General features: G+C 39.9%; 1 protein-coding gene across 1 annotated transcript in view; it reads right to left on the bottom strand.

Moving 5' to 3' along the window:
- BMPER (BMP binding endothelial regulator) overlaps window positions 1–21626 on the bottom strand; it is a 237154-nt gene that overhangs the window by 105900 nt on the left and 109628 nt on the right. The window contains exon 7 of the mRNA XM_032286821.1: window positions 2948–3047. Coding sequence (XP_032142712.1) covers window positions 2948–3047 — 100 coding nt within the window. The remainder of the gene's footprint in view (window positions 1–2947; window positions 3048–21626) is intronic.

Below are 21626 nucleotides of genomic sequence, written 5' to 3' on the forward strand. Positions count from 1 at the left end.
AATTCTTCCTCACTAAAATTAAAATTTTACCTAAAATTGTAAAAATAAAGCTCTTGGAGCAGTGCCTGATGTTCATTACACATGCCCAATAAATGGTAGATGCTTATTAGATTATTATGATTATTAGAGGTGATATAATTCAAATATGATCCTGGGCTGTGTCAGTGAGAGGGCTCTCGGTGCTGCTTTCTGTACACTGACCTGTGCTGAGACTCTCCATTGAGAATGAGGAAAACGAGGAAAGGAATGTTGTAATGTGAAAGGCAGAGTATATCATGTCAATGAACCCTGCCCAAGGGAAAATTTAAGAGCGAAACAGCACCTAATCATCTCAAGTCAAATTGGACTAAGATTTCAGCATCTAGAAAGCATCCTAGCGTTTGTTTGCTTTTTTGTCTTTGTTTCTTGCTATGTGGGGTTGTTTTTTACCCTCAAAGAGCATAAAATCTTACCTTAATCCCAAAGTCATCATGGTCCAACATAAGATAAAACATTCAATGGAGTGGTTCAGAGACTTTGTGCACAGCCTGACTTAAGACATTTCTATATCATTCCGCTGGGGTCTAGCCCAACCAAAAAAGATCTCATTTGGAAGATTTTCAAGTTTCTCAAAACTTACTGCTCCTTTTATAGTATGCCTTATAACCACAAATGAACAGAAAAACCTGTGTTCAATACAATAGCTGTTGTTCATGTGGGAAACTTCTGAGCTGACTCAGCATAACCACAGTACTAGCTTCAAAGCATTAATCAAGTTTACTTATCTTTTGGGCCAGACCAAATGCCACCTCCTTTGTGATGACTTCTCGTTTAAATGGCCACTGCTTCCACTGTGGCCCACAGCATGATGATTTGTGCCACACCGAACTGCTAATCCTATTCCAGGAACACTAATACACACTGGCAACCCAAACAGAACACATAGAAGAGGAAATGTCTTTAATCAGGAGTGGCTAAGCAATTCTTTGTCCTTCTGTTTCACATTCACTTAAAACATGTGTATGTATGTGTATATGTGTGTGTAGCAGGTGTGTGTGTGGGTGTGGGTGTGTGTGTGTGTGTGTGTAGCAGGAAGGCAAGCATTGTTAGATGAAGTTAGCAGGAGAAGACATCAAGGAGGAGAAAGCTCTTAGTTTAACAAAATACCTGTATTTGTCAACTTGGTGTTAAAAAAAAATAGACTTCATGGTATGGCTGTGCTAACTTGGGAATGAGAAAAATAAATTGACAGGTAGCTCTGGAGTTGAAGACAGTAAACTCTGAAAGGAAGGAGAGAAAATTCAAGGAAAAGGCATGGGCATTAATTGACAGGAGACTAGAGCTCAAATAGAGACAATCAGTGAAATTCTCCCAAAGGCAAAACAACTAAGACCTTTTAAGAACGAGAGAGTTCAATATTCCATTTTATGTTGTTCACTATGTTTCTGTGTAAAACAATCACTCTTACTGCCTGCAAACCTTCAGCAAAATCTGCTGTCGAAGCCTTGACTCAATGGCTCCCCAGGACGTAAACAAACTTGAAGGGAGACGCCTCTACAGGGACAAATCATGTTTAAAAAAAAAGAAAAGAAAGAACAGAACAGAATAGAAATTAAGAGAAATAGCAGGAGCAGAAACACCAAGCCAGAGGTGATTAGGAAAAGCAGTAGGCCCTCAAGGATCCCTGGTGATTCTAGGGAGGTTGCCAGAGGTTCTATTGTATTTGCATGGTGGCTCAAGCCACCATATTTATTGGAATCTTAGTCTGACCTCAACTAGCTCAAGCACCCAGGAATCATTAAGAAGGTAGCATAGGCTGGGCATGGTGGCTTATGCCTGTAATTCCAACGCTTTGGGAGGTCAAAGTGGTTAGAACACCAGGTCAGGAGATTGAGACTATCCTGGCCAACATGGTGAAACCCCATCTCTACTAAAAATACAAAAATTAGCTGGATGTGGTGGCTCATGCCTGTAATCCCAGTTACTCAGGAGGCTGAGGCACGAGAATCGCTTGAACCCAGGACACAGGGGTTTCAGTGAGTCGAGATCATGCCACTGCACTCCAGCCTGGTGACAGCGAGAGACTCCGTCTCAAAAAAAAAAAAAAAAAAAAGTAGCGTATATGTAGCATGTAAGCAAAGCCAACGAACCTCATGCTCTAGAAAATACCCATCATATATTGTCCCTCTTCAGCTGGCAACGTGCATGCAGCCCTCTTGTGTCACCAGGGAAGGTGAGCTGCAGCAAGTTAGAGCTGGGCTCAGGAATCACACAGATTTGTGGTAGGATATCAAATCCGCAACACACTGATTGGACTGACATCTAGGAATCTACTTCCTTCTCAGCACAATAAAACTAATAATAGCACCTGCATTGCACATAGGAATTATATATTCAGTACCTACATTTCACAGTTTCTTGAGAAGATCAAATGAGAAACAAATACATAAAGTGCCTAGCATGGTACCTAGTGCCTACTAAATGTTCAACAAGAAAGAGATCATACTCTCTTTCTGTTGGCTATTACCCACTATTTCCTTCCAAAACTGTCATTTTCTTGCATGTGTTTCTTCCTCCATGTTTTTGACTCTGAAAGTAACCCTAGTCTATATTCCTCCATGGGTTTACTTCAAATGCCTTTAAAATATCTTCTAGTTAATAGTTATGTACCCTACTAAAGATAGTTTCTTCAATTATTTTTCACCACAAGGGAGAATTATCTGAGGTTATCTGTTGTACCTCATTACAGATACAAGTGAAGACCATAGAAAAGCCTCCCTAGAGGCCTCAGTTAAGAAGCAAACCCCATACACACATTCCATTTCTGTAATTAGAAGAGGTAGTTGTCTCTAACAAGCCATGAAACAGGACAACTTGAGAACCTCAAGATAACAATGTGGATAAACATTCCCAGCAGAAACTTTGAGAAGAAATCACATTGTTCTTCGACCTGAAAATAGTAACTCACCCAAACATTTGGGGCAGCACTGTCCTGGGGGTATGTGACTAAGGTGCTGGGGACAGGAGAGAATGGGACAGACTTCTCTCACACATTGTGTCCTGCCTCCCTAAGAAAAGAGAGAGAAAAAAAAGCATATTTAGAAAAGTAAGTGCACGTAGATTGTATATCCAAGATATCTAGAACAAACCTAAGGCCCTTCCTTAGTATGAGGTCCCTAGGCCGACTGCTCAGGCCTATGTGATTTTCCCCAAGCATCCTTTGCTCTTCCCTGCAGGCCATACAAATTGCAGTTGCCAAAAGACTGCCTTCAAGGAGGTGATTCCAGCATCATCTCCCTTCACCCACCACTTTTCTTTATCTTTTTCCTTCTCAAAACCAGCTTTCGAGTAGGTGTAGAATGACCAACTATCTCTGTGTACTTGGTCTTGGAAACTGAATACTGAAACCAGGAAGGTTTCATGCAAACTAGGGTGAGTGGACCATCCTGATAGGTCACTGCCTTCCCTTTCCACTCTGCCAAGCAAGCAAAGAAACCCTTTAACATTTTGAGACTTTTCCTCCTATCTTCCAGACACCCATCTTTCTGCAGGTTCTGCAGACATCTTCCTCCAGGAAGGCTTCACTTTCTGCCAAAGCTGGAAGGTGCTGCTAAAATGGCTCAAGGAGGTTCCAAGTAGAGGAAGTGCCCAACCTGCTGAAAATGGATACACTGAAAGCCCATGTTCAGAAGAAACTATTTCACTGAATTCACCAAGCTATCCAAATCTGTTTCCACTAATTAATTGTAAGGTTATGAAGTATGATATGAGAAGAACTGGCACAGTCTCAGAAACCTATTTGGAGAAGTTTTGGAGCCTCTGAATATTTTCCCTGCTCCCTCATTCTCATTCTTGACCTTTTCTGTTCTCCAGCACTCCATACCTTCAACATCCACTGTCTCCCTTGTTTAACCTCAGCATCCCCTCTTCCATGCCTAAGGATACAGTCTACTGACTTCCCCTCCTATCCCTCACCAGAGGCTCCTGCTTTCCCAGCCCTGGCAAGTTGTAACTTCATGTTCAGAAAGCTGGGGCAGAAATAAAAAGCTTTTCCAGTTGATTTACATCCAATGAACTGGGAAAGCTGAAGTGAAAACTATCCTATGCAATAGAAATTGCTATGAAACTTTATGAATAATTAAGTTTTTTCTTTTAAGAAAATCAGTGAATTTGATAAATAGATCACTCAGCAAGTGGAATTTCAATGATTGGCTTCTCTGGGATTTGAGCTAGAAACCAAACTAGTACCTGCAGGTACTCCTCGTCTTGAATGCATAATTTATATCTCAAGAGGCCTCAGGAAATGAGAAACTCACAGCTCAAAGAGCCGTGGGCCCAGCAAAGGAAAGATTTCATTTGAGGCATTTCCTCACACCTTCCCCACTCTTTTCTGGTCATAGCAGAGTTAGCCTCAGCCATGAGGGACCTGTCCATCCCCATCCCAGCACACTGCATTCGCCTGTTGTTTCTGTTTTCCCTTCCTGTTCTCACCATTTTTATTATGACAGTTTATTTTTCGGTGGGGAGGGATGAAAAGGGGAGGGCATGTTACATGTCTTTTAAAATATCTGTTATTTTTATGCCTATTTAATGTTGGATTCTTCCCCCAAAGCAATAGAGAACATGCAAAAATACCACAAAAATCTCTTCTGTTGTTGTTTTTACATTATTTCCAGATCAACAAGAATTGCTAAAACTCTCCCGAGAATCCCAGGCTGTTCTGAGATTCCTCACTCAACTCTGCATAATCTTAAAGTTAGGGGCCTTTCATCAGGCTTCAGGGGCATGTAACCCGAGTCATGGCCAGGCCCTGGGGTCAGCCCCAGCTTAGACATAAAGCACAAAAGTCGAATCTAGAGGGAGGACCCAAGATGCTGCCTTTAGCTTTTAATTTCAAAGAAATTCATCTGTGAGCAACTTCCTAAAATCCTGAAGCCTCGGGCCACACGAGGTTGCCTGTGTGTTGACTTCTTGTAGGTGCACAGAGAACACATTCTTTTCATTCATATTTTCTGTTCTTGTTGGATCAGCATCTATTTTTCAAGCATATTTTAAAATTGAAATTTAAAAAATATTGCACAATTGCAAAAGAGTAACTCATCCAATGCTTTTGAAAGCTGGCAAAAGAGTATGTGTGCTCCAGTAATTTTCCTTACAATAAGGTCAAAGAGTGAATTTTGTGTACATAATACAACTGCAGTTTGTGTTTCCCAAGAGTCCGTTAAAGTAACTTGAACTCCAAGCTGGGTTTGCTGCTTTAGTCAAGTTTTATTTTGTTTGGGTTGCAGTATTGTGGCATAGCCCAAGTCCAGAGGCTGTATTCCAATTAATGCCTCCAAAGAAAGTCCAGGCCCTTCTTAGGAACACAGTTGCAGCTCACAACCTGCTTCTAAGATTTCAACTCAGCTGGGACGCTGGTTAAATTATAATCTGTGGCTATGCTGTAGGCTAAGAGAGTAAAATAGCATAAGTTAACATTTCTCTTTCTAAAACTGAACATATTCCTACTGTAGATGTGCTATCAGATGCTCAAAATAGCTTTCGGATTGGATTCCCTGCCTCATCTCTCTTTCACTGATCCATCCTGGAATGTTCAAAGTGACCAGGCCTTCTTTTCAGCATCCAGTCATCATTCCATCATTTTATCAAACATTTGTTTAAAGCCTATCATATCCTAGGGATACAGCAGTGAAGATAAAACAAAAATCACCCCCTGTAAGGAGTTTATATGACCCTTATATGAGCATGCCCCACCTCTGCTAAGGTTGAGGATGACCTACCACTGCATCCAGGATAAAGTTCAACCCACTCAAGCTAAAAGTCGATATAATAGAGACCACGTGTTCACCAAAATCAGTTGCCTTCTATACTACATTTCCCAGACTCTCTTGCAGTGAGGTGTGCCCATATGACTGAATGTTAGCCAATGGGAGGCAGATGGAAATAGTACATAAAACACTTACAGGCCTACATCAATCCTCCACACTCTCACTCTTTCTCTCAACTAGATGGATGGCCGGCTAAATGCAACAGGCACTATGAACTTTACAAAAAACTGAAAGAGTCTGGTTCCCTGGGTTACCACATGGAAGTCTACCTGCCAGATCCCTGCAATGAACTGTGAAATAAGCAAGAAATAAATTTTGTTGCATTACTCAGATGCATCAGTTCTTTATTATCAGGTTAGCCTACTTTGTTAAAACACTCTATAATCTCTTATCCAATCTTCTTTTCTCCCATCTCCAGCATAAAGGAAGAGTTTCTTTATGACCCCCAAACATAAATTATGGTTTCCATCTTCGTTAAACATACCTCTTTCCCTCTGTCCCAACCCGACCCCCATCCTTAACCCCTATCAAAATCCTGCTACACTCAAGGTCAATCTCAAGGCTCTTCTCACCTGTGAAGTCTTTCAGACCTTCAGTTCCTAGTAACCTCCTCCATCTTTCCATATCTCTTTTCCCATTGATACTCCTGTATTTGGGGCACACACATACATAATTTTTGGCACATACTTAAAAGCTCAATCCTGCAAGGAGACACTGACTTTACTTGCAAGCTAAACTGTCTTGTGGGTAGGGGCCAGTCCTCTGTGCCTACTATCCTTCAAAAGGGCAATGAGCTCAAGGAAACAAAATGACAGTAGAAAATTAATGAATGAGAGGCAGAGCTACCACATAGAATGAGCTCGAGCACCTAAATGAGTATTTCAGACCACTTTAACTACAGGATGTTGATGAGAACTAAGCCCAGGCATAATTCTGGGCTGTCTCATCCACTTATCATGGTGTCTTACTGGGTTTTTTCACATTCTAGCCTTGTGTTTTGCACATTTTTGGTACTGTTTGTTGGTGCTGATACATCAAAAAGCAACATTCAACTTCAGCATGTAAAGCTGGTAGGTTGCGTATAAGCATAACTGAAAACTATGTCTCATGTATTGTGTTAAATGTTTGAAAACTCCTAAGTGATGAAAATACATAAGGACAAATTACTGTATTCTTATCTGGTCAGCAAGAAAAGAAATGTTAGGGACTTTCATTGTACTTGAGTGTTATAATTTTCATCATCTGCCTTTCCTTAGAAAGGTAAGTTTGTTCTTCAGAGATGGTCTTTTGTTCAAATTGCATATCCTAGTGCTTCTCTCAAAAATGAGCTGTTTTTTAAAAGAAAGATCTGAAACCTAAGCCAAGTCTATTTTCTTCCCCTTTATTTTTGTTTTAGCTGATTCCATTAAAAACACAATTGCTTTGTGTAAAAGTTTACCCTAGAGCAGCAGTTTTGCTGCATAATAAAAATCTATCTTCCTGAATAGAGTGATGAGTTAAAGATGATAAAACAACAGCCATGTGTATGCAGGATGCTTCTCCAACAGCTGAGTACCCAGTGAGACTTGGGGTCTGGAAACCATCTTGTAGCATGTGATGTGGCACTCATCCCCTGACCAGGAGCAGAGCCTGACTCCCTAGCAAGAGGCTGGGAGCAGAGTAGTGCAATGCTAACCCGTTGCATTGAATCGGCTACACTCTTCCACATTCTAGAGCAATTTTTCCTTCTCTAGAGTTGCTTCTGAGATGGACATGGGAAGAAAAGAGAGAGAAGCTGGAGGGCCAGTGTAGGGGAGAAATACATCTTGAGTGCAAAGGCTTTAAGTGTGGTCCATAATCTTATAACACATCAGCTGGTGGTGCAATGCTGACATGTGAGCAAAGCAACCACTCTGAATTACAAATTTGGTCAAAAAACTTCACTAAATAAATGAATGTCCTTAGCCATGCCTTACTTTGGCCTAGAACTGCATCTTGCTAAAGTTCCAGAGCATGACACTTGACTTCCAGGAGTAAAGATTTTGGGGTTTGGTTTTCCCTGTTCTTGGCCTGCAAAGAACAGTCTAATCTACCAATCAAAGCAGAAGAGGGAAAGTAGATGAAATGACAGGCTGAGGAGACAGTAGCAGGGTAGACAAGGGGAGAGAGGACACCCTCAACAGGTAGTGAGTGACAAGCCTGGGTTGTGTCAGGTACTGTGCTTAGGTACTTTTATCATTTTAAGTAAGTCTCCAGAAAACACTATGGGCAAGCTATTATCACCCCTACAGTAGAGAATGAGCCTCTAAGTCCTAAGGAAATTGCTCAGAGAATTTGCCACCCAACAAGTAAGTGGCAGGGTTGAAATGTGAATTCAGTTCTAACATTCAAGCTGAGTTATTTCCATCTAATAGGGCCTTTCCTTCCAAAAACCACAGCACAATTTCTCAGCTGGAGTGTGAAATATAATCAATGGGATGGCCAGAACTTTCTCTCCTTCAAGACATTTCTTGTGGCTTCCCGGGTAGATGTTCATTGTAGGTTTGTGTCTGCTTTTTATCAAAATGGCTTGGATAAAATGTATTGTCTACATTTTTGTTAATTACTTAGATAAAATCCAAATTATGCATCTACCTTTTGTTTCCAGGGTTCTTTCCTGTCATGTTATCTTCTCCTCCCCCACCCTTCTTTCCTTCTCTCCCTCTTTTACATCTTAAACAAGATACCCCTAATATGGAAATCTGAAAGTTTGGGACTTCTCCCTTCCTGCTCTTAGGAAGATAAAGTGTTTACCATCCCCATACCTAATTTATAATTCACCAACACAGGCCGTTTACTTGCCTCTTCCATTCAGTTGAAAGAATTTGCTTTTGAATCTGCAGAAAATAATGTGCTATTTCTATTCTTTAAAACTTTTAGTGGCTCCCCATTCTATTCAGGGTGCTCAATCTAGGCAGTAGGTCAGAATCACCCATAGAACTCTTGCACAAAAAAAAACAATATTGAGGGCTTCATGTCATGATTCTGATGCAGAACCCAGGCATCTGTATTTTAGTAAAGTTGCAGCTACGTCTCAGTCACTAAGCTATTGTCTCCGGACTCCATACCCACACATCCTCATTCACACTCTGCCTTCTGGTGCTGAAGCTGGGGCTCTGCATGCCACATTTCTGCTTTGCTGGCTTAGTCCAGGATAGGCTCTGCCTAGAGGGGCACTAGACAAGGGACTGGTTCCTTCTGTTTGTTGCCCTTGGCCTCCTGCCCCCAGTAATGCTGCTTCACCAGGCAGCAGCACTTCCTTCCCACATCAGCAACTGAACCCAGTTTAGAGATTTTCCAACATTTCATGCAAGTAAAACCAGCTTCATCTCAACATCCCACTCCAGGTAGCTGGTACCCTCTACTCAGAAGTCTGAATTTCAGCTCCACATAGCCCCTCCTCTAAGTTTTAATAATTCTACTCTCACCCCATTGTTCCCTGACCCTAGAGGGAAGTGGTGGTGGTGGTTTCATCCGGTAGGTCTTATCTCCATGATAACTCTGAATTCTCTTTTTGGCATTCAGTTACCTAGTTCTTTATAGTTACCTAGCTCTTTATAGTTAATCCTCTATTTTCAAATAACTGGTATGGTTTATGCCTCCTGATGGGACCTTGACTGATACAAGATGTGGCCCTGATGAGCTGCCAAGTGTGGGAACTCAGCTTTCACCCCACCCTAAATTTCTCAGGCAAAGCCAGAGGGCAGTGCACTTATTGCCCCAGAGCACATAATATTTTAAATACATTGAGAAAAATGTTTATATAGATACACACACACATACACATATATACACACTAGCAGGATACATGTGGGTATGCATAGACCATAGTGGTATAATTGTGTGTGTATGTGCTTGTGTGTTTGTGTGTCTCACCCACTAGATCGGCGTTCTTCAACCTTCACAGCCCTGACATTTGGGGTCAGGCCATTTTTTGCTGCAGAGGCTGTTCAATGCATTGTAGGATATACAGCAGCAACCCTGGCCTCTACCTGCTAGATCAATGGCACTCTTCATCCCCTGATTGTGACAACCGAAAACGTCCCCAGACATTGTCAAATGTCCCCTAGGAAACAAAATCACCTCCAGTTGAGAATTACAGTACTAGGCCAATGTTTCCTCAAACCACAGTCCAGGAACGTGCATTTTTAATAACGTTCCTGGATGAATTGGATGCCTCTGTCCAAGGCACTGTGCTTTGCCAAATGCTTCACTGGCATGAACTTCCAGTAAGTAAGGCTTAAAGCTTATTTACCTTATTCATTCCTCCAGCAGCTAGCACACATCATAGCTTCTAACATGTGCTCAAGACAAGTGTTTTGAAGGATGAAGCCCATTTTTCAGGTGGAGCAGTTCTGACTGAGAGAAGAACAGACCTCAATTCACTTCCCTGGTGGCTGGGAGCCACTTTTCTCGGACTTGTGAAGGAAGAGGTCAGCAAGAAGCAGTGTGGGTAGAGACAGAGCTGTGATCAGAGTTGACAAGATATAATTGTGCTTCTCCAAGAAATCTGTGCTGAAAACAATGCAGGCTTTATCATCAAAATCTGTGAGGATCTTGGAAGTTTTCTGACCTTCAAAACCTGGACATATGGCTACATATGAATTTTGGTTTCCAAGTGATGAAATAAAACTCAACTCTGATTCTATACATAGACATTCAAGAACATGTCAGCAAAGCTTGGTCAAGACACTTACTTTGTCCTATAAAAACAGCAAACAAAGACCCCTGAGAAGGGTTCATGGGGCTGACAAAAACAAAAACGCTTTTATACTTAACGACCTATCAGGAGAACTATGAACTAATGCTCTGTCTCGAGAACCAAGCCTGAAACAAATTCCTATTATTTTGGACATCAATTAATGTTTCTAAGTCTAATTGCATGATTGTTATTATTGTTTCTATTATTGTCGTAAATTTTCTAGGGCTGTTATAACACATTACTATATAAATGGAGTGGCTTAAAACAACACACTCTTATTTTCTTAAAGTCAGAAGTCTAAAATCAGCTTCATGGGGCTAAAATCCAGGTGTCAGCAGGCTGCATTCCTTCTGGAGTTTCTAGAAAAGAATCTGTTTCCTTGCCTTCTCCAGCTTCCAGAGACAGCCTGCCTTCCATGGCTCATGGCCCCTCCTCCATCTTCAAAGCCATCAATGCCGCATCTTCAGACATCCCGGTGACTCCGCTCTCTGCTGGTCATCACATCTCCTCTGACTCTGGCCTTCCTGCTTTCCTTTTATAAGGACTATTGTAAGTGGGTGGCCCACCCAAAGATTCCAGGATCATCTCCCTATCACAAGGTTCTTAACATAATCCCATCTGCAAAGTCCCTTGTGCCATGTAAGGTCACATTCACACATTTTGGAGATTAGGACACAAACATCTTGAGGCCAGGGAATGCATTATTCTGCCTATCCTAATTTTTATTCAATAAATGACATTTAATTTCTCAGTGTAGTCCCAGATGTCATATTTCAGGCCTAATATGACTATAACATACCTCACCAAAAAAGCTATTATTTCCAATATTTTCCAAAAGGAAAAGATAGCCAAGAAGTTCGATTTAAATCCTGGTTATGTGGCTTGTGGTCTGAATAAATTCACATCCACTTATTTGTTCTTATTCCTGCAGCTATCTCTAGTTAGAAGGAGAAATTCAAACCAGACAATCCAATGTTTTCATCTCATTCACCCTCTTCTTTTGTCATTAGGCAAATTATAAGTGCTGATGGACTGCTTCAGGAGCAACTCTGGGTGTTAATGAAGTAAGAAAACTGTCCTTGTTGCCAACAGGTCTTTTCAAGGGCACTATGCCAGTCTTGCTGGCCAGCACCAATCCCGCAAGTTGAAGTTCCCACTAAGCTGTGGGACTTGGGCAGGTACCCTCTGGCCCATGCTATAGAGCCCTGTAGGGACATCAGTGTCCTCTCATGGCCAGATAGATGACTCCCGAAGAGCTTAACCATGTTCGCTATATTCCAAGATTCTTATAGAAAAAATGCCTAAACTGGTCTCAGTGGAGGGGTTATATAAGCAGGCACTGCAAGGCCTCAGCCCCTGGACAGCATAGGTAAATGCCATCTTTCAACAGCTGCATGAGTAAGCAGGTTCAACCTGGCTATGGAGATGGTGTTAAACGTAACTGCATATAGGGGCAGAGCAAAAGATCATAGTTTCATGAAGAAAATATTAGATTATTAAGTAAATACATGATAAAAATGTCTTTACCATAGTTTCACTAATCCCTTTTTTGTTTGTTTTTAAGAGACAAGGTCTCTCTCTCATCCACACTGGAGTGCAGTGGTGCAATCATAGTTCACTGTGACCTCAAGCTCTCAGCCTCAAACAATCTTCCTGCCTCAGCCTCCCAAAGCATAACAATTACAGGTATGAGCCACACTGCCCGGCCACTAAATTCCATTTCAAAAGGGGATTTGGTTATTGTATTTGCTTAAATCTCTTTTTTAAAGGTAAAATTTATCTCATCTTCCCCTTGGAGTTCTTGATCTTAGCTCTTCCTTGTCACTTCATTGAATGGCAAGTTTCCTTGCTTGTTTGTTCATGTGTTTGTTTTTGTTTTATGTTTTTTCTTTGAAAAAGAAAATTTAGAAATTCTTCTCCTTCTACCAACTCAAGCTTTCCACTCAGGCAGACACACAAATCACTGATAAAAGACTGCAATATCATTTGAGATAAATTCCAACTGGTTCTGGGTGTCCACACATATTTCACTTTCCTCTTTGTCTATTTTAGAAACAGGAAGATAAGACCACCCTATAGGCCCATGCTCAGATGAGATCTCTAAACAAATGCCCTGGGAACCGAGGGGAGAGACAAAGCTCTGGGAGTCTGAGTAGATTTGCGGGCCTGGTTTGTGTGGTATGCGGAAGCAGGTGCTGAATGACAGCCAGACCCAGTGATCTGCCCCCAGCAAGGTCTTCCCCTTCCAGAGCTCACTGAGCTGAGCCTGGAGTAGAGGCGGGGCCTGCTAATAAGGGTCCTGACAGCCATGCCTGCCATGCCTCTGAGCCTGGGTGTTCCCTCTCTGAAATGATCAATAAATAAACAAGTAAATCCACAGGAGAACACCTCCTAATATTTCAGATTCCTGCAGACCTCGCAGACCACCCTGGTAGGATGTTTCTCAACTGCTGCCCAGAAACAACAAAAAAAAAGTGAAAGGAAGAAAATGAGCCCTTTTCCTTCTCTTGCCATTTTTATGAAATTTCAACCTTTCATCACCATGGAAGTAGTCAAAGCTGTTACAAGCCTACCGCTGACACATCAAACGCTTTATCTACAGCCTGGCCTGCTTCCAAGAAGATGAAAAGAACAATCATTCAGAACTCACACCTCCTATGAGTTATAAGCCATTCCTAAAAGGAAGGAAATAACACCATTGTGCAGGAGAAAGGGCATTTTTCATGTTCCCCAAGCTGTCTACATCACAACAATGCTGGATATGCACTAAGGAAGAAGCCGAAGGGAGGCCTTTGACCGCTCAAGACTTCTAGAAATACTGAACTGCAGAGACAGAAACCCAAGACATCACCAATGAACTGTTTTCCTAAAACCTTTCTTCTGACCTTTAAGTTCTGGCTACCTAAAATAGTTTATATATTGTTTTGTTGCTGTTGTTGTTCCTACAATGCTTCATATGAGTTTATCATTTGTCCCAAAATAGGTTGAAAGTTCACAGTGGGCAGAAGCCATGTTCATTAATATTTCTTCAGTCTCCACAGTGCCTAGCCACACAGTGAGGCCACAGTAACATCAGAAGTGTTTGGGTTTCATTTAAACATCTACTTGCTGGGTTTTCAGCTAATGCTGAAAATAACTCAAAAATGTTTGTGCTCCATTGAGGTTTCCTGAGGTACAAAAATATCTGTTAACATGAATACCTGTTAATTGAGATATACCTGAATCTCCCTCACTGAATTGACAAAATTAAAAGTCTTTGAGGTTTTCCTTAGCATGCCTGATCACACTACAGAAAAATAAGATTACATTTTAAACTTCATTCTAATTTCTAAATAGCCAATGAAGTCATGGCATCCATTTTGTTCACCCTTTCAATAAATATTTGAGTTTCTATATATCGGACCTGTGGTCTTCAAATGAAAAATTCCAGAATATCTATTTGATATCCATTGTTATATGTAGTTCTCTAATTTGTATCAGATGGCAATTTTCTAAAATTTTAACAAAATCTAAAATGATGTTAGTACAATGTCATGAAGTTCTATAATAAACACTCTGTGGCCTCCATCAAGGAACACTGTGCAGAGAGACTAAAGATTTCCGGCACTATTCATTCAAACTCATGATGCTCCTGGGTATTGGTCTTGTCAACCGATTTTAAGTTTGTGTTTTGAGATAGGCTGCAACCCAATCTTGGCAAGCTCTAGGGACAATCCTAGTCTAGGCCAAATATGATCAAAGAAAAATAAGTGTAGAGTCTTTTGGCACTAGCTATGGTGGGGAGTCTCAGCATGAGTCAAAGATAGTGTTCTGACATGTCTGGGCAGGTCCAGTGATGGGGAGAGGTTCACCGGTTGGTTTCTCCTGAGAGAAGATCCACCCTAAGGGAGGAAGAGATGAACAAGAAGAGAATCACCTGCTGACTGAGCCTGATGGAAGGAACATGCTATCACCAATATAACTTGGCATCTGTCTCTCACGTCATCCCAAGTTCAGTATCACAGACGCCTGTATTGGTCCTAGAGGCGAAAGAACGCTGAAAGTAAAAACACGAAGGAATTGTTTAACTAAAATCTTTGTGAGATTCAAGTACAGGCTCGATTGATTTAGGTGTCCTATAATTGAATAAAACACAGAAAAAGGAAAGCGATATTGACCCTTATCACTTCAGCGGAGACTTCCACACTGCTTTGTCATCTGAAGCCTCCAGGATACTATTTGGAATGTGCAAAGAGAGTAAAAGCAGTGGCCAAGCCAGCCTGAGAACCAAAGTGCTTAGAAAAATGGTGGCAATGCCAAACAGAGGGAACAAGAGCAGAAGATAAGAATCTTTTACAGCCCAGGAAAGTGGTATTTCCTCTATCACGAACTCTGCCTTTCTGAGAAGACTCTCCATCTTCCTACCGAGAGATGATCAGTGTTAGCAATGTTCTGCATTTGGCAGCATAACACAAATCCACAAGACATATTCTCTGACAAATTGATTCATATATTGGCCAGGCAGGAAGAAGAAGTGCTTGGCCAATAAGTTATATTAAATTCAAGTTCTTCTGGAATAATATTAAGCCAAGTTCAGAAGCATTATCTTGTAATCTTGGCCAGAACATGCTGAGAGGCCAGAGGGAGTAGCACCTCAGTGAAGCCATGGCTGGATGGAAAGCTTATAGTCACAGGTGAGGTTTGCATGGACCACAGCTCCGTAACTGTGACAACGTGCTTATCAATGCCACAGGTCTTTCTCAAGATGGATGGAGAAACACAAGTCTAAAGAAGGTAAATAGAAGAAAATTCTACCTGAACATCCTTAACTAGTACCTTATTTCAGATAATGATACAGAAAAGGACAGCAGTTCAGGACTTTTTTTAAGACCATGACCAGAATGACAAAAGTTCAAGGGCTTACCAGAAGTACCCTAAATGTTGCACTAAAACCCAAAAACAATCTCCACACTTCCTGTGAAGTTAATGGAAGACAAGTGAAAGGCCATCTTTGATTAGAAATCCAGGAATGCCCAAACTACTTAAAAAAGCTGTCAGGGCTTCTGTGGTTAATGGCCCAGGGGTAAGTCCCTCAGAACATGGCCAAGACTCTCTTCAAAGACCATTATTGAAGGGGAATATTCTTAAGGCAAATGCCCAGAATTCAGGTACATAGCAGTTCAGGAATATCCATCATTTTATTCCACCAGTCTAACTTAAAGATGATGGCAATGTCTTAAAAACAGGCAGATTAAGTGAAAGTTTACATACCGAAGGCTGAACACTTAGCTTTTTTTTTTTTTAAACCAAGAAATACAGAAAATCACTTCTTAAATTGGTCTAGATTATTTATAAAGAGACTCATCCATTGGTACTACACTTGGCTGCCAAGATCAGAGAACTGGTATAAACAAGTAAGTCAATGTGCGTAATCAACTCATGATCATAAAATTGCTAGCTCCCACTGGTTGAATATATTTTTGATGTGAAGAATTTCTGCACATTTCCAAGTCTGCAGATTATGGATGTTGTCCTTGCAGTGAAGTATTTCTCTTAATTTTTTTTTTTTTTTTTTTCAGACAGAGTCTTGCTCTGTCGCCCAGGCTGGAGTACAGTAGCACAATCTCAGCTCACTGCAACCTTCGCCTCCCAGGTTTAAGAGATTCTCTTGCCTCAGCCTCCTGCATAGCTGGGACTACAGGTATGTGCTACTATGCCCAGGTAGTTTTTGTATTTTTAGTAGAGACGGGGTTTCACCATGTTGGCCAGGATGGTCTCAATCTCTTGACCTCTTGATCCTTCTGCTCCTGCCTCCCAAAGGGCTGGGATTATAGGCGTGAGCCACCACGCCTGGCCCTCTTCTCTTAATATTTAGATAGTACATTAAATGCTTATGCATTATAAGTGGCTACCTGATAAGTGTTTATGGACTCTGAATGACACCCTAAGACAAAAGGTCTCCATCCCCCTTCCAAAAATTCTTCATGTAGAAAATACACTCCCATTTATATTGTATACTTTGCTTAAAATGCATTGTGTGGACTTCCATATACAATGAGCATTTGGTGTTTTTATTTTAGGAAAGGGTTTCCAGTGGTCTAGGACAAAGAGTACGATCTACTGAGCCTTTGACCTGGTTTGGTCTGTGGTAGCCTTGAGGCTTAATTCTTGTTCCCTCTTTCCTAACTCCTCCCAGCTTCTAATTTTGAAGCCAAAAGTGGCCCACTCTCTAGAATCAGTCCTGCTGGAAAAATGGTTGCTCTCACTTCAACACTAATAAAACATGCCATGGTAGGGAAACGGGCAACCTCAAGAGCAAAGTGTTCAACATTAATATTTCTTGGAGGATCTGATGAGTTTTACTTTAAAAAGCAGAAGCATTCTTAAAACTTGGACATGAAAGAAGCAGTGTTTGTAACAAAATTGTTCATAGCAACAATATTAAAAGGTTTTCTTCTCAAACGTTCCAAACTCCAAAGGGTACACAGTTACCCATGCAGCCCAATGGTATAGGCAAAAGCTACAAGTCTTTGTAAAGAGGACATTTCTTTCATCCAATCTTAGATGTAAGGTGTCTGCATCGAAAAACTCTTGAAGACTCCAAATCTTCTCTATCATTCCATTTGTAGAAATAACAATATCCATGCATGTGGAACTTATGCCATACTCCAGATAATGGGTGACAAATCAAAACTTTGAGGATAAATAATGACTTTAAAATGTTATGGAAACCCTAGTTCCTGATAACACAAGAAAATCTATGCCTTAAACTCAATACAAACCAGGAAATAGTTTTAGATTCTAAATCAAGGAGGAAAGCTGGAAACACTTATGGTTAAGGGAACAAACTCATGGGGTTAAGAGCTCCTTCAGATTCCCTGTTCTATTCCTTACTACTTTGCACCAAAGTTAATTAACTTCTCCTTTCAATTTTTTCATTTGTAAATTGGGAAAAACAATATTATTCAGCTTCATAGAGTTCAAGCAAAGAAAAAGACAATGGAATTAAACCTTTTAATTCAGTGCCTGGCACACAGTAAATGCAGAATAAATGTTTCATGAAATATTTATATTTATGTATATATATATATATATATATATATATATGGTCAAATTAATTTTAAATGTCAGGCAGATTCATAAAATAATAAATGAGTGACCTTGGGCAATTTATTTAATTGGAATCTTGGTTACTTTATCTCTAAACAATGCTATTTTCCTCACAAAGCTGTTGTGAAAATTATATGCAAAAATGTGCTTAAAATGCCAGCACAGTGCTTGCTCTATAAGTGTTATCAATTAAAAATGAACCTCTGGCACTCTGGTGCCCACTCCACTGTCTTTGGGTTTAGCCAGTCAAAGTATATTTCACTGGCCAAGAGAACGGGGCTGTGAAAGGAACAGGGCTGTGGTGACTTTTTCTCTGAAAAGTTAGGAGAACATTTGTGTTTTCCTTGGCAACAAGAACACATGGGTAGTCTTTGGGGTGTACAGTAGTGTATACATCACCCATGTATTTGCATAAAGTTTCAAAGCACTTTCTTGATATATGCAGTATGACAGCTGCTGTCACAATATATTTATATAAGTTCTACACAGATTTTATAAAATAAACTTGCAAGTGTTTGTTTTCCTAAGGAGGGGTTTGTTTGGGGGTTGATGGGGATAATCATTTCATCTCACTGTAGAAAGCAGCACATGCTGACACGCTTCCTTTACCAATGCCACAAATAGGCTGGGTTCCCTATTAATGTGTGAGGCAACCCCACAAATATAGTAGGCCACTATTACCATTTTTAGAATGCCTTTTCTGTTAACAACAACAACAAAAAAAACCAGCATTGATGGTTGCAGTAACCACAATCCAACTGAAGTCTAGAAGGAAGGATGAAATAGGTAACTGTGACTTTTGCACACAGAATTTTTCCAGCTAATTGTCATATTCCCAGCCTGGCAGTCCTTTTTTCTACATGAAGGACTTGACCTAATGTGAAAGGCAATGAGAATTCCTTACTGACACATGCCAACATTCACTTCAGTCTTTCTCAGAGACACTAGCAACTCAGATTAGCCAAATCTTTTCATTAAAAAAAAAAATCAATGTATGGCCAGGCACAGTGGCACTGGCCTGTAATCCCAGCACTTTAGGAGGCCAAAGTGGAAGGATCATTTGAGACTGGGAGTCTGATATCAGCTGGGCAACACAGTGAGACCCTGTCTCTACAAAAAATAAAAAATTAGACAAGCATGGTGGCAGTTCCTGTAGTCTCAGCTACTCCAGAAGCTGAGGTGGGAGGATCACTGGAGCTCAGGAGTCCAGGTTATAGTGAGCTATGATTGCACCACTGCACTCCAGGTAGGGCAACAGAGAAGACCCCATCTAAAAAACAATCAATGTAATTTTTATCAATAATATTCCATAGCATCTTCTAAACTAGTACTTCAGAGAACCCTGTTTCATAAGTGGTTAACAGTGGCTCCATGACATAAGATTTCTACAAAGGAATCAGTAATGTTGGGTTAAACAAAGTTAAACAGGTTCCTTCATTGAGGACTTTTTAAAATCTTTTAATAGGATATGTCATTTCTCAAACTTATTTGACCATAGAACACTTTTGTCATGGCACTTGAACATATTCTGGTATGATATAAAGGGAAATACAATTTGGAAAATACTGATCAACTTCAGTTTTACCACTATTAGGCCTTTCCTAAGGATGTATAGTGGTATGGTTCTTTCTCCTTGAGGCAAATTTCTTGCTGACAATTTTGAGTTAAACAAGTCTATATATTGAGCAATCGACCGTATGCCCCAAAATCTTTTTCTTCCCCTTTCTATATATAATATCAAATAATATGGTCTTCAAATTCTATTTAAGACTATATTTTTATGAATTCCTAAAACCATTCTTGTCAATACAAGTGGCATCATGATTCCTGCTCAGAATTCAATTGAATTTTTGTAACTTTTATACATTTAACTATAGAAAAAAAATAGAATTCTAAGTTTCAACATGGCCCTTTTCCAGTTCTATAAACCGGGTCACCCTACCAATGTCTGGCATTTCTGGAATATTTATAAATGACCATAGTATAAAAACTCTACCTCCCACATCCTCTGAAAATATAGCTGGCTGCAAATTCCCAAGGCATACTATGTGGGATACGTGGTTTCTATGCCTTTAAAAGGGGTATTTGTAGAATGGGATGAGGAATATTTCAGCCAGGTCTTTCTCCTGTCTTTTTTAGCCTAGCAAACTTTGCCCCTCAGTCCTGTCTCTGGGAGGACTTAAAAAAGTGACACATTTGAAACAAATAGATCCCTTATAGAGTACTCAGTAGGTGGTAATGGCAGAAATAAAGATCCAAGGGAAAAGCTTGTTTACCCCATGTAGGTCTCTTTAGGAGGGACCTCATAGGGCCGCAAGTGAGGATGAGACTGGGTTGGTTTGGGTCAAGAAGATGAATAAACAGGGAAAACAGTAAAGCAGGAGCTTTGGGATTAGACAAGAACACCAAGCTGGGTGCAGCAAGAACCAGTTCCCTTCCTTTTGTCTCTCTCCATGTGGGCTATACTCTTCTGATGAGGCAGGGATGGAGATTGCTGAATTGCGTGAATTTCACTACCATCTCTAGCCTGGTCCCTCAATGCTGAAATAAAATAATATCAACAAAACAACATTAATTTGAAAAGATATGAGAGGTTTGAACTGGCTTTCCCAATCATCTATTTTTATTTTCACTTTTAACCTTCAAATTTGGCACAACATGCAAAAACAATTTTATGTCTATAGTCAAAGACGTGTCAATTGTTCACTACCACATACAAGTGCCTCACACAATGTTTTTTTAATAGTCACAAGTTTTTGTTTACAGATTGCAATACCATTGAGTATTCTACCTTCCCTACTTGAAATCTTAGCATGTACTTTCATTTTTCATAATTAGCATTTTGTTGTCCATTTAATATTCCATGATGATGATATTCTTTGTCATAAACTCATAATCACTTTTCTAAATTCTAATTCTGCCTTTAGATAAGAAAGGCTTTATGTAGAATCATTCAAACTAATTGCCATGTCTTCAGCTTAGCTGTCCATCTCTCCACATGAAGGAGCTGACCGGATAGAAAAGACAATGGCAATTTGTCTTTACTATACACAGGCTCCTCTATCCTGCTTCAGGTGAGTAGAACCCATGGATAGTGCCTCCTCCCAGGTATGCAATGTACATATCTGGGAGCATCAAGATTGAGGGCCAGCAAAGCATTTCTGGATAGGAATACAAAGGAATCAAAGGACAATGGTAATGCTACAAAAACCAGAAAAAAAGAAAAATTATTTGGATTGTATGTAAACTAGATACGAATTCCTAGTTGATGCCATCACATATGAAAAATATAGCTTAGACTAGTGGTTTTCAAACTTTTTAATCTCAGGATCCCTTTACTCTTTTAAAAATTATTGAACCTACCAAAGAGTTTTGGTTGTCCTGAGTTATATTTTATCTACAGATTGATGTTTACTATATTAGAAATAAAACTGATAAATTTCTCTTTCTTTTAAATAACAAAAATCCATTTCATGTTAACATAAATAACTAATTTAATGAAAAGTAACTGTATTTTCCAAAATGAAAAAATTAGTGATAAGTATGGAATAGTTTTAAATTTTTGCAAATTTCTTTAATGTCTCGCTTAATAGAGGACATTGGATTTTCCTATTTGTTTCTTTCAGCTTATTGCAGTATGTTGTTTTGGGTATAGCATCAAAAGAAAACCCAATCTAAACATAGAAACATAGTTTTAAGATAGAGCCGGGTTTTAATAGCAATTCTATAGAATTATGGATAGTCTTCTTTGATATTATACCAATATAAAACCATATCAATGAACCATTCTCTGTTATATTAAAATTTATTGCTCTATCTTGTACTTTGAGTGGATCTTTTACCCATGCATTATTTTTGGTAGCACCATGTATCGATCACATGAAATATATTGATTTGGGCAGATCTTCCAAAGATTGGTATACTTCATTATAAAATATCAAAAATAAATCACATTTTTAAAATAGCATCTCTTCAGAGAATCACATGAGTATTATAGAGCTGTCAAGTTC

This window comes from Sapajus apella, unplaced genomic scaffold (genome assembly GCF_009761245.1).
Source record: "Sapajus apella isolate SASKATOON/1434 unplaced genomic scaffold, GSC_monkey_1.0 scaffold19, whole genome shotgun sequence".
NCBI classification, from domain to species: domain Eukaryota; kingdom Metazoa; phylum Chordata; class Mammalia; order Primates; family Cebidae; genus Sapajus; species Sapajus apella.